The sequence below is a fragment of the Pan paniscus genome, chromosome 12, assembly GCF_029289425.2.
Source record: "Pan paniscus chromosome 12, NHGRI_mPanPan1-v2.0_pri, whole genome shotgun sequence".
Taxonomy (NCBI): Eukaryota; Metazoa; Chordata; class Mammalia; order Primates; family Hominidae; genus Pan; species Pan paniscus.
The window spans coordinates 94,224,993-94,238,916 of NC_073261.2; the positions used below are offsets into that span (position 1 = coordinate 94,224,993).

The 13,924-nt window shown below is 45.8% G+C and overlaps 1 protein-coding gene across 2 annotated transcripts in view; it reads left to right on the forward strand.

The window, feature by feature from the left end:
• The first annotated feature begins 367 nt into the window (after positions 1-367).
• NLRC4 (NLR family CARD domain containing 4) overlaps positions 368-13,924 on the forward strand; it is a 43,722-nt gene continuing 30,165 nt past the window's right edge. The window contains exons 1-2 of one of the 2 annotated variants that reach the window (XM_034952897.4): positions 368-2,331; positions 10,077-10,195. In XM_034952897.4, the coding sequence (XP_034808788.1) occupies position 10,195 (1 nt within the window). In that variant the 5' untranslated portion in view covers positions 368-2,331; positions 10,077-10,194. Of the gene's footprint in view, positions 10,196-13,924 lie in introns of both variants that reach the window. The other variant, XM_057301320.2, reaches the window with a different exon arrangement.

Genomic DNA, 13,924 nt, shown 5'->3' on the forward strand with positions numbered 1-13,924 from the left:
TTTATTCTTTCACAGTTCTGAGGACCAGTCGAACGTCAGTATCATGGGGCTGAAATCAAGGTGTCAGCAGGGCCACACTCCTGCGAGCTTTAAGGGAGAATCCATTTATGCCTCTTCCAGCGGCAGGTGGCTGCTGGCATCTTTTGGCTCGTAGCCGTATTACTCGAATCTCTGCACTCATGGTCTTACTGACTTCTCCTGTCAGTTTCAAATCTCCCTCTGGCTCTCTGTAATAAGGGACCATTATTAAGGGCCCACCTGGATCATCCAGAATTCTCTCCCCATCTTCAGAGCCTTAAATGGAACATATCTGAAAAGACACAATATTTACAGTTCCCAGGGATTAGGATTTGGGATATTTGGGTAGCCATTATTCAGCCTACTACAACCGTATTTCTACATTTTCCCTTTTTATTCTATATTACATCATTTATTAGTACAAAAGTAATAGGTGTTTGCTATGAAGAATTAGAATATACAGGTTGGGCATGGTGGCTCCCGCCTGTAATCCCATTACTTTAGGAGGACAACACAGGTGGATCACTGGAGACCAAGAGCTCAAGACCAGCTTGGCCAACACAGCAAAACCCTGTCTCTACTAAAAATACAAAAAATTAGCCATGGTGGTGGCCCACACTTGAAATCCCAGCTACTCGAGAGGCTGAGGCACAAGAATTGCTTGAGCCTGGGAGGCAGAGGTTGCAGTGAGCCAAGATTGAGCCACTGTACTCCACTCCAGCCTGGGCAACAGAACGAGACTCCGTCTCAAATAAATAAATAAATAAACAAATAAAATAAAAAATAAATTAGTTGATAAATAAAATTAGAATATACAGATAAGCCAAAGACAGAAATTTAAAATTGCCTATAATTGTATTCCCCAGCAATAAGCACCATTACTATTTTGGTGGCTGTCTTTGCAGTTTTTTCTCTTGAACATATGTTTATATATAGGTTTCATTACAATTTAAAAATCTAGCTGATAGTGTAGCCCTCAATCTCACTTCAGAGAAACACACCTCACAAGTTGGGAAACACTGACACTGATGCCCCCTTAGAAAACCCAGGATGTAGACATTTATTTGCCGGGAAACTTTGGTATCCCTCTATGGCAGATAGGCTACTGTCAGAATGCTCTTTTTGAAATAAGAAGTTATGTAACACAAAGACATGTTCCTGGTAGTTTATGCAAAGACAGAGGAAAGAGTATGCAAGAATGTCATCCTCAAGGGAAGCACAGAGAGATTTCTTCAGTCCTCAGCTGAGTATAAGCTGGCCTCCTGGAGTCTGTGAACACAAACGTCCAATGTGAGCGTGCCTGTGCAAGCCCCTGGCTGTTTATACTCCGGAGGGTGTCCCCGTGCGTCATCGGTGGAGTGGACCAAAACTGGTGATCTGTTTGCCCTGTGTGACCTTGCCCAGAACCCTGCTGACTGAGAGAACACATCTGCTGGAAGTCCTCTGGGATTCAAGGTACAGGGGTAAGCATGACCTTGAATGCAGTAGCAATGTGCTTTAGCCAACTAAGCTGGCTCATTTCATTTACCGCTCTATCTCCCATGGTTAAGCATTAAAAATACATGTTGGGGCTGGGCATGGTGGCTCACGCCTGTAATCCCAGCACTTTGGGAGGTTGAGGCTGGCAGATTACCTGAGGTCAGGAGTTCGAGACCAGCCTGGCCAACATGGTGAAATCCTGTCTCTACTAAAAATACAAAAATTAGCCGGGCATGGTGGTGCACGCCTGTAGTCTTAGCTACTGGGAGGACTGAGGCAGGAGGAACACTTGAACCTGGGAGGCAGAGGTTGCAGTGAGCTGAGATTGTGCCACTGCCCTCCAGCCTGGGTGACAGAACAAGACTCTGTCTCAAAAAAAAGAAAAAAGAAAGAAAAAGAAAAAAAATATATGTTGGATGTTCAGAAGACTTTGTTTCATTTTAAGGTATAGAATAAGTAACTCAACAGCAATCAATTCATATGTTGTGAACAAACAGGAAACAAATGAGTAATTCCTTTCTTGACGGAATTTCTAGCTCTTGCATCTTTTACTCTGAAGTTCTACTTCTTCCCCGGCTACTCCTGTCTACACCCATCTTCCCTTTCTGAACTGGTAGTACTTGTGTCCAAACCACTCTTATTGTGCTTTGAAAAAAAAAAAAAAGGAACTGCTCAGCAGTTCCCCTCTCTGTACACTGTCCTCTCACAGAACAAGAAGGTGTCTGGTCTACAAGACTCGAGGCCTCACTGAAACGGAAAGCAAATACAAAGAAACTTTATTTTAAAAACGTGTCTTGGTCTCCCAAGAAGAGGGCAATTGGATTGCTCAGCCAGGTACTGTGGGTAGAGAGAATGGGATTTTTAAGGTCTGGGGCCCAAATATTAAAATCTGGGTTTACATTCATTTAAAGCTTGTGTCTGGGATGTACAAAAGCCTTAACATTGACGAGTGTGGTTTGCATGCCTGGCTGGATTTGCCTGCCGAGAAACCTTTAGGGGTGGTTAATCGGGTCTGCTGGGGCTTCATCAGGTTCAAGGGGTACATGTACCCCTTGGACTACTGTGAGATGGAAAGGACTTTGGAAACACTTTTTGGCATTACAGAAAGGAAACTCACTCTTTTTTTTTTTTTTTGAGACAGAGTCTTGCTCTGTCACCCAGGCTGGACTGCAGTGGCGTGATCTCGGCTCACTGCAACCTCTGCCTCCTGGGTTCAAGCAATTCTCCTGCCTCAGCCTCCCAAGTAGCTGGGATTACAGGCACCCGGCACCGCGCCCCAGCTAATTTTTGTATTTTTAGTAGAGACAGGGTTTCACCACGTTGGCCAGACTGGTCTCAACTCCTGACCTCGTGATCTGCCCACCTCGGCCTCCCAAAGTGCTGGGATTACAGGTGTGAGCCAATGTGCCCGGCCAGGAAACTCACTCTTGTTGCTAAGACTGTTGTTAGAATCACAGATGATCAAAGCTGAAAGGAACCAGGTGGACTACTTAGTCCATCCAATCTCCCAAGTTACTGATGAGAAACCTGATATTTGGAGACAGAAGTGAAGGAAATCACCCTTTACGGGACACCTATTTCGTGATAGGGTCTTTATGTACATTATCTCAGTAGATCCTTGCAGCCTGGCTTTGAGAGGTGGAAAATGTGGTAGAGAGGAGTTAAATGTCCTGCCCTACATCACACTGCTAATTGTCTACAAAACTAGGATAGAACCTGGTCAGCACACTTCTTAACTGTTCACACACTTTTATAACATTAGTCGTATTAATGTGTTTAAAATACCACAGACTGGGTGGCTTAAACAACAGAAATTTATATTCCCACAGTTCTGGAGGCTGCAAGTCCAAGACCAAGGTGTCAGCAGGGTTGGCTTCTCCCCACGCCTCCCTCCTTGGCCTTTTCTCTCTGTATGCACATTCCTGGTATCTCCCTTTGTGTGTCCCAATTTCCTCTTCTCATAACAGCCTCATTTGAGCTTAATGACCTCTTTAAAGGCTCTGTCTGCAAATACAGTCACATTCTGAGGTTCAGGGCTTCAACATATGGATTTGGGGGAAGCCCAGTTCAGCACATAACACTAATATTAACATGTGAGATTGCTGAAGCCTATTAAAGACCTAAGAACATTCTAGTCTAGAGCCTTTTTACTAGAAAGGAAGACAGATAACACCCACTGACCATCTTTGTCACAACTACTTTCATGTTTAATCTTCACAACAGTCCAGGGAGGTGAATATTATGCATGATTTGGAAAGCAAGATTCGGAAAGGCTAAGTAACATGTCTAGGGATACTTACCTCATAAGGTGCAGAGTGAGGATTTGAATTCAGATCTGCAATGCCAAAGCCCACACACATTTTCCATTTCTGTGTGCTTCCTGTCTGCTCCTAATTATATGTACTCTTTCCCTTATTTTATCTGTGAGGTGTGGGAATGACCCCATAGACGTGGGTTATATGGGTCCAGAGAAACTTCAGTTCTCTGAGGAGCTCATGTAACCATTTTTAAGAAAATGCCAATTTTAGAATTAGTACTAAATATTATTTTCCAGCCGGGCATGGTGGCTTATGCCTGCAATCCCAGCACTTTGGGAGGCCGAGGCAGGCAGATTGCCTATATATATATAATATATATTATTATATTATTTTCCAATGTACAAATGTGGGGAAAGGATTTCTTCCACCCAATTCAGTTATTCACTGGACAGCTTGCAGGGAGGGGTTGCAGGGCCATAGCTACATTCCAAGAGAGTACACAGGTCACAGTCCTATTCTTTTTTTTTTTTTTCTGAGACAGAGTCTCTCTCTGTCACCCAGGCTGGAGTGCAATGGTGCTATCTTGGCTCACTGAAACCTCCACCTCCTGGGTTCAAGAAACTCTCCTGTCCCAGCTTCCCAAGTAGCTGGGATTATAGGTGTGCACCTCCACGCCTGGCTAATTTCTTGTACTTTTAGCAGAGACGGGGTTTCACCATGTTGGCCAGGCTGGTCTCAAACTCCTGACTTCAGGTGATCCACCCTCCTCAGTCTCCCCAAGCACTGGGATTACAAGCATGAACCACCATGCCTGGTCCACAGCCCTATTCTTTATGCCAGTGGGTAACTGAGAAAAATTACATGAGCTTCAGTATATGGATTGATTTTGTTCTTGAGAGCAATTAAAAACTTTATACATCTCAGCTCCTTCCTCTATCTTCTTCCTCTTTTTCTACTCTGACTTAAACTTTGACCCAGTCAGGGATGGTCTGATTCTTCCCAAAGACACCCCTTTTTGGGGAAGTAGAAAGGGAGAGAAGAATCTACAGTTGCTGCCATTCACTGAGTCCTTCCTGTGTGCCAGTCACTACCCCTTGATTGAGGACTCTTAGTGTGTCAGTGGTAGAGCTGTAGTTTGAACGCAATCCTGACACCAAAATGTGCCCTTGCTTAAGCTCCTGAGCTGCCCCAATTTCTTTTCTTTTCTTTCTTTCTTTTTTTTTTTTTTTTTGACACAGTCTCGCTCTGTCACCAGGCTGGAGTGCAGTGGCGCAATCTCGGCTCACTGCAACCTCCGCCTCCCTGGTTCAAGTGATTCTCCTGCCTCAGCCTCCTGAGTAGCTGGGAGTACAGGCGCCTGCCACCACGCCTGGCTAATTCTTGTATTTTTAGTAGAGACGGGGTTTCACCATGTTGGCCAGGATGGTCTCGATCTCTTGACCTCGTGATCCACCTGCCTCGGCCTCCCAAAGTGCTAGGATTACAGGCGTGAGCCACCGCGCCTGGCTGCTCCAATTTCAATGACAATTTTTTTATATTGTTAATGAATCAGTTTTAACATAAAAGGGAAATTTTATTTTCTGAAAATAGATATGCTTTTGAAGCAGCATCATTGGGGTAAATACCTGATGTTCGTTGTCTCACGCCAAAGGAATCGAGGACCCAGACACACAAGAAGTGAGTTTGAGAGTGGAGTTTTAGGCCGGGCATGGTGGCTCACGCCTGTAATCCCAGCACTTTGGGAGGCCGAGGCAGGCAGATCACAAGATCAGGAGGTTGAGACCATCCTGGCCAACATGGTGAAACCCCATCTCTACTAAAAATACAAAAATTAGCTGGGTGAGGAGGCATGCACCTGCAATCCCAGCTACTCGGGAGGCTGAGGCAGGAGAATCTCTTGAACCCAGATGGCAGAGGTTGCAGTGAGCTGAGGTCGCACCACTGCACTCCAGTCTGGCTACAGAGCGAGGCTCCATCTCAAAAAAAAAAAAAAAAAAAAAAAAAAAAAAGTTGGGGAGGCTTAATAGGCGAAAGAAAGAGAAAAGAGAATAGCTCTCTCTCCTGCACAGAGAGAGGGGAACCTGAGTGAGTGGTTTTGTGGTGAAACGCATGGTGTTGTTGTTGTTGTTGTTTTCAGATGGAGTCTCGCTCTGTCGCCTAGGCTGGAGTGCAGTGGAGCGATCTCGGCTCACTGCAAGCTCCGCCCCCCGGGTTCACGCCATTCTCCTGCCTCAGCCTCCCGATTAGCTGGGACTACAGGCGCCCGCCACCACGCCTGGCTAAATTTTTGAATTTTTTAGTAGAGACAGGGTTTCACCTTGTTAGCCAGGATGGTCTCGATCTCCTGACCTCGTGATCCGCCTGCCTCAGCCTCCCAAAGTGCTGGGAGTACCGGCGTGAGCCACTGCACCCAGCCAATGCATGGGATTTTATAGATGAACTTGAGAAGGTGGTGTCTGATATACATAGGGACTGAGAGATTGGTCAGAACCGGTATAACGTTTGCATAGCGCACGAAGAAGCCGGCCATTCCACCCTTATGTTTTATTATGCAGATGGAGTCTCTATCTGGCCGGCGCTATGTTGTCTGTTCCTACTGTACACATGGTTGAAAAAGAAAAGGGAAGATGGATCCGCCATGTTGAATATGCCTGGCCCCCAGGTGGCTTTTTTCTATGGGCACAGCTACTGGCATTTACCAATGCAAGCTTTTAGCTTATCTATACTTGCAGCTTGAGTTTTCAGGCTGCTTTTTATTAGAAAAGATATGATTTGGGGGCTTTTTGAATGAAAGGAAACTTTACCTAGGACTTTGTTATCCTCACTTATCACTCTCACAACAGCAACATTCACAGCAAACTTGCCATGGCTGTGAGCATCTAGTTTAAGCTGAGGAGATCCTTATTCAAAGAGCTTGTGAAATTAGAAAGATCAGAGTCAAAGTAAGCTATTCTTAGAGAAGTTTTTGTGGGGAAGGACCCCCTTGTACAAAAGTATTCATTGTTCTGTATTTATGATAGCCCCAATCTGAAAACAACCCAATCCATCAACAGGAGAATAGATAAATAAACTCTAGGTTTTTTTTTTTCTTTTTTTTTTTTTGTCATTGCCCAGGCTGGAGTGTGGTGGCACGATCTTGGCTCACTGCAACCTCCGCTTCCTGGGTTCAAGTGATTCTCCTGCCTCAGCCTCCCAAGTAGCTGGAATTACAGGCATGAGCCACCATGCCCGGGTAATTTTTGTATTTTTAGTAGATACAGGGTTTCGCCATGTTGACCAGGCTGGTCTGGAACTCCTAACCTCAGGTGATCCGCCCACCTCGGCCTCCCAATATGCTGGGATTACAGGCGTGAGCCACCGTGCCCGGCCAATACACTCTAGTATTTTATACAGTACAATACTACTAAGCAATGAAATGTTACAAACTACTTATACTGCAAGCAACAGCATGAGTGACTTACACAGACATTGTGTGGAATGAAAGGAGTAGCACATACTGTATGATTCCGTTTATGTGAAGTTCTTCAACAGGCTAATTTACGGTTTAAAAAAAATCAGAAGAGTGATTTTCTTTGAGGGTGTGGCAGAGATGGAATTTGACTGGGAAGGGGCATAGGATACTATGGAGAGGGTAATGTTTTCTGTCTTGATAGGTGTTTGAGGTAGAAGCATTTTTCAGCTCATCAAAGGGTACAGTTAAGATCTCTGCTTTCACTGTAGGTGAATTTTTGATAAATGAATAGAGGGATGGATTTTCTCTATGTTTGAAAATGTTCATAATAAAATGTTAGGGTAATGGCCAGACGCGGTGGCTCATTCTTGTGATCTCAGCATTTTGGGAGACTGAGGCAGACAGATCACTTTAGCCCAGGAGTTTGAGACCAGCCTGGGCAACACGGCAAAACTCTGTCTCTAAAAAAAAAAAAAAAAAAAAAAAAAAAAAAAAAAAAAATTAGCCAGGCATGGTGGCACACACCTGCGGTCCCAGTTACTCAGGAGGCTGAGGTGGGAAGATCACCTGAGCCCAGAAGGTTAAGGATGCTGTGAGCCATGATCGGGCCACTGCACTCCAACCTGGGTGACAGAGTGAGACCCTGTCCCAAAAAAAGAGTTTTAATGTTAGGATAACATAAGTTCCCATGCCAACCCCATCCACATGAGTTCCCAAGCCAACTCCATTCACATACCACAATCACACTCACATAGCTCCCATTTCGTTTCTCTCCACCCAGTGATTCTAGTTCTCTTCCCCACTTCCTGTCTGCCCTCTCATGCTGTCTTTAATTCAGACTTTGCATCTTCATCCTGATGCAGGGGGTCGTGTATGTGTGTATGAGGAGCCGGGGTAGATCATCTAACTTGGTTTGGGAATGCACACAGAGCAGTCTCAGAGGCTTCTGGGCCCCTGCTTTTCAGAGTGTGTGGAGGGGAAAGGGAGAAAGGAAGTTGCTTTTAAAGCAACTAGGAGGATGAAATGACAGAACCACACCAGGAAATTGAAATCCGTTTCTTATCTTAAAACATCACTTTAAACATGCTCTTTATACCATAATCTCTCCCAGTTGCTCATAGGATAAAGAACAAATGCCTCATCTTGGCATACAAGGCTTTCCATAGCTTTTCCCCTTTGTACCCTGGAAGCATAACTCCTTTTTTCTGTCTCCTCAATTACTCATATTGATAGGGAAGTGGGGAAGGGAAGTGCTGGGAAGAGAAGGGCGCGTCCCTGGCAAGGGCTCCACCCCCAGGCCTGTGCCCACGGACCTAGGTGAGGACAGGCACTCCTGCCTTGGCGCCCAAATGTTGCATTTCCCAAGGCCACCCTGGCCTGCCACACCGTCATCCTATGCTTATAAAAATCCCAGAGACCCTTGCAGGCAGACACACAAGCGGCTGGATGTCGAGAGGAACACATCGGCGGAAGAAGATACAAGCAGCTGGACGTCGAGAGGACGTTGAAGGGAGAATGCTGGCGGAAGAGCACACAACAGACATCGGCACGCCAGCAGGCCATCCACCAGAGGAACGACTCGGAGTTTGGCCTGGAGGGTTGGAGAAGAGTTGGTGGCGGTCTGACTCCGGGGAAAAACCATCTCCCTTCTGGCTACCCCATCTGCTGAGAGCTTCTTCCACTCAATGAAACCTTGCGCTCATTCTCCAAGACCACGTGTGATCCAATTCCTCCGGTACACCAAGGCAAGAACCCCGGAATACAGAAAGCCCTCTGTCCTTGCAATAAGGCAGGGGTCCCATTGAGCTAACACAAGACGCCTACGGACAGCTAAACTAAAAGAGCACCCTGTAACACACACCCACTGGGGCTTCAGGAGCTGTAAACATTCACCACTAGACACTGCCGTGGGATTGGAACCCCACAGCCCGCCCATCTGTATGCTCCCCTAGAGGTCTGAGCAGCGGGCACTGAATAAGTGAGCCACACCCCCATCGCACGCCCTGCGAAGGGGACAAGAGAACTTTCCCCTTTCCATACTCCCTGATCTCATCCTCTCACCTGCAAGGCGTTTTACATCCTCACCTCCACCACCACCCCAGCCCAACTACCTGGCCTCATCTTACTTATCCTTTTTTTTTTTTTTTTTTTCTTTTTGAGGCAGAGTCTCGCTCTGTCTGCCAGGCTGGGGTGCAGTGGCACGATCTCGGCTCACTGCAACCTCCGTCTCCCGGGCTCAAGTGATTCTCCTGCCTCAGCCTCCGGAACAGCTGGGACTACAGGCGTGTGCCACCATGCCCCGCTAATTTTTGTATTTTTAATAGAGACGGGATTCACCATGTTGGTCAGGCTGGTCTCGAACTCCTTACCTCAGGTGATCCGCCTGCCTCGGCCTCCCAAAGTGTTGGGATTACAGGCGTGAGCCACCGCGCCCAGCCCTACTTATCCTTTAAGACCTGGTTCATGTGCTGTCTCCTCCATGAAAGCTTCCTCCCTGGATGATTCCAGTCCATATACTCTTTCCTGGAAATACTGGAGAGAACGTACCCTCTGCACCATTCATGTTGACACTTATACCGTCTTTTGACATTTAATTCCATGTTGCCTTCTTGGCTCTGAACAGCAGAAATGAGAAGAAACTTTGAAGAGAAGGGCAAAGTTCCAGTTGAACATAGTTTAGAGCTCTAGGCAAGGAGTCCAGACGCCTGGGTTCTCTTTAGGGCTTGGCCATGAATAGCCAGGGGCTTTGAGTGAGTTTTTTTCTGGTTTGGGTCATCATTTTCTCATCTATGAAAAGCGGGGCATTACCTAGATAATTGCATCAGCCCCTCCACTTGATAGTCTCTGGTTCTGTTTTGTTTGTTTTACAGAATGAAGAGTAGTTTTACAGAAAAAAGAGGACAATATTGGGATCACCTTTGACCTTTCCATTTGGAAATAATATTTTCTATTGTGTTATAGAAAGGTGGGAAGCTTTCATCCAGAACAAGTAAGTATATGAGAAATAACATCTGCCTGGTTACACAGTCTGCTACCAAATACTGGTGATTTTAAACGGAAAATCAGTTCATGGCTTCCTCTGACCAATCATATGTGGAATTACCAATAAATATTCTTCTGTTGTTTTAGGAATTCAGTTACAAATATGGTAACCTGTGATAAAAGGCAGAACCACAGATAGGATAGGACTTACACAAAGAGTGACCAGGTGTATGTTTTAAACTGTTAGTTCTCATCACCTGTTCAGCCAGACAGCAGAGAGCTATACATGTCAAGCTCATTGTGAAGAAACATGGTATAGATCTAAGTGGCAACCAAAATGTAGCTCCTTCCACTTTAAATGGCTGGGTGTAGACCTGCACTATCTAGTATATTAATAGTAGCCACTAGCCCTCTGTAGCTATTTAAAGGTGAATTTAAATAAAATAAAATGTAAACTTCAGTTGCACAGTCACTGTAGCCAGATTTCAAGCACTCAGTAGTCACATGTGGCTAATGACTACCATATTCTATAATGCAGATATAGAACATGTTCATTATCACAGAAAGTTCTATTGAAAAGCATTGGTCTAGACAAAGAGATATTCTGAAAAGAATGAATAATTAATGAATAAATGAGCAGCATTTTTTCCACCTAATTACTTGATAAGGAAGGAGTATGATGGTCTACATACAAGGAGATATAACATAGTAAAATAATATCTTACTGTTTATATATATATTTTTTTTTTGTAAATTTTTTTTTTTTGTGAGACGGAGTCTCACTCTGTAGCCCAGGCTGGAGTTCAGTGGTGTGATCTTGGCTCACTGCAACCTCCACCTCCTGGGTTCAAGCGATGCTGCTGCCTCAGCCTCCTGAGTAGCTGGGACCACAGGCGCGTGCCACCATGCCCAGCTAATTTTTTGTATTTTTAGTAGAGACGAGGTTTCACCATATTAGCCAGGATGATCTCAATCTCCTGACCTCGTGATCCACCCGCCTCGGCCTCCCAAAATGCTGGGATTACAGGTGTGAGCCACCACGCCTAGCCACTTTTCCAATTTTAAGACATTTTTGGGTATGAGAGTTATGTGACTTATTCAATATAATGAGTCTTTTAAATAATTAGAGCATTTTAAATAACGTGTCTTCATTTTATAGGTGAAGAAAGGTAGTCTCAGGAAGGCTAGGCTGTGAACTTGTGTGTGTGTGGGTCTCTAAGCCTTTCTGAGGCTGTCTTTTTTTTTTTTTTTTTTTTTTTTTTTTGAGACGGAGTTTTGCTCTTGTTGCCCAGGCTGGAGTGCAATGGCGCCATCTGGGCTCACCGCAACTTCTGCTTCCCAGGTTCAAGTGATTCGCCTGCCTCAGCCTCCCGAGTAGCTGGGATTACAGGCATGTGCCATCACGCCTGGCTAATTTTGTATTTTTAGTAGAGACAGGGTTTCTCCAAGTTGGTCAGGCTAGTCTCGAACTCCCGACCTCAGATAATCCGCCCACCTCAGCCTTCCAAAGTGCTGGGATTACAGGTGTGAGCCACTGCGCCCGGCTGAGGCTGTATTTCTTTAGCTCTAAACTGAAGATCACAATGGGACACAGACTTAGAGGTTACTTCCATAGGGATGATGTGGAAGCTAGAGAACAGATGAGACCCCAGAAGGAGAGAGATGGGACTCTCTTGCAGGACACGTAGACAGGGAATATTCCAGCTGAGGTCAGCAGTAGAGCTCTGCAATGGTGAGAAAGGACAGCTGGGGTGGGGTCCTGGTGCTTGGAGTGATTGATGGTGCATTTCAGGCCAGAGAGGTTCTGGGGTCTTTGAGAGGAGTGCATTCCCTCTCTGATCAGTCAACACAGGTTTGAAAGCCAGGAGCGGCCACGTGCGGTGGCTCACGCCTGTAATCCTAGCACTTTGGGAGGCTGAGACGGGCAGATCACCTGAGGTCGGGAGTTCGAGACCAGCCTGACCAACATAGAGAAATCTCATCTCTACTAAAAATACAAAATTAGCTGGGTGTGGTGGCGCATGCCTGTAATCCCAGCTGCTTGGGAGGCTGAGGCAGGGGAATTGCTTGAACCTGGCAGGCAGAGGTTGCGGTGAGCTGAGATCGCGCCATTGCTCTCCAGCCTGGGCAGCAACAGCGAAACTTCGTCTGAAAAAAAAAAAAACAAAAAACAGGAGCAGCCTAGCCCAGGAAGAAATCTAGTGCAGATGGTGTCTGAGAGTTAAAAACCAGGAAGACATTTCTCCAAGCTGTCACAAACATAGCGTGGGTACAGTGCCTGGGTACGGTGTGGTCTACGTTTCAGAATTAGACCTTGCACAGTCAGACACAAAAAGGACACAGCTACCCTCAAGACCAGGTGAGAGAGCTTACATTGGATAAAAACCAGTGTTTTGATGTGATACTCTTCAGAAAAGACGAAAGTCTGTGGGAGATACAATGTGCTCTTTGTCTGGTGACACCTGAATAAAGGCTAAAAATAGTAGCTAACATATATTGAGTTATTACTTTGTATGAGATACTATACATGAATTATTGTAACAACTTCCTAAGTTAAATAATGCTCTTGACACCATTGTACAGATGAGGAATCCCCAGTGTGCTGGAGCTGGTTGTTACTGTGATGTGAAACCTGATTATCGAATTTTCAGGATTTTTGTTAGCCAGTTAACATATGCTGTTAGCTTGAAATAGGCCATGGTAGGAATATTTATACCATGGGGATTGGTGAATGCTACAAATTAGGGCCTTTACTCCCAGAGGGCCAGGGCCAGTTTGTGAAACACTTAGCAGCACATACTTTTTTTTTTTTTTTTTTTTGAGACAGAGTTTTGCTCTTGTTGCCCAGGCTGGAGTGCAATGGCACCATCTCGGCTCACCGCAACCTCCACCTCCCAGGTTCAAGCGATTCTCCTGCCTCAGCCTCCTGAGTAGCTGACACTACAGGCATGCACCACCACGCCTGGCTAATTTTGCATTTTTAGTAGAGACCTACTAAAGGTTTCTCCATGTTGGTCAGGCTGGTCTCGAACTCCCGACCTCTGGTGATCCGCCCGCCTTGGCCTCCCAAAGTGCTAGGATTACAGGTGTGAGCCACCTCACCCGGCCAGCAGCACGTAATTGAAATAGACTCAAAGAGGCTTAGTGACTTGCCAAGGTCACACAGATGGTAGCAAGTGGCAGATCCTAGGCCATTGCCATCATTCTAAAGCCAACGGTCTTACAACTACGACCTCACTGGGGACTGCTTTATATCAGAGGGACAAGATAACTCACCTTACTTCTTCACCAAAGCAAAACCATCTTGCTCATCAATAACTCTGGGGTTAGAAATGCTTTGCAGAGGCCGGGCACGGTGGCTCACGCCTGTAATCCCAGCACTTTGGGAGGCCAAGGCAGGTGGATCACAAGGTCGGGAGTTCGAGACCAGTCTGACCAAAATGATGAAACCCCGTCTCTACAAATAATAGAAAAATTAGCTGAGTGTGGTGGTGCTTGCCTGTAATCCCAGCTACTCAGGAGGCGGAGGCAGGAGAATTGCTTGAACCCAGGAGGCAGAGCTGGCAGTGAGCCGAGATCGCGTCACTGCACTCCAGCCTGGGTGACACAGCAAGACTCCGTCTCAGAAAAATAATGCTTGGCAGAGCATTTCTTGAAGGCCTGGAATTCAGGCATTTGGCATCTCCATAACTCAGGAGATGCCCACAGGAAAAAAATGCATGGCCCTAATGCTCTG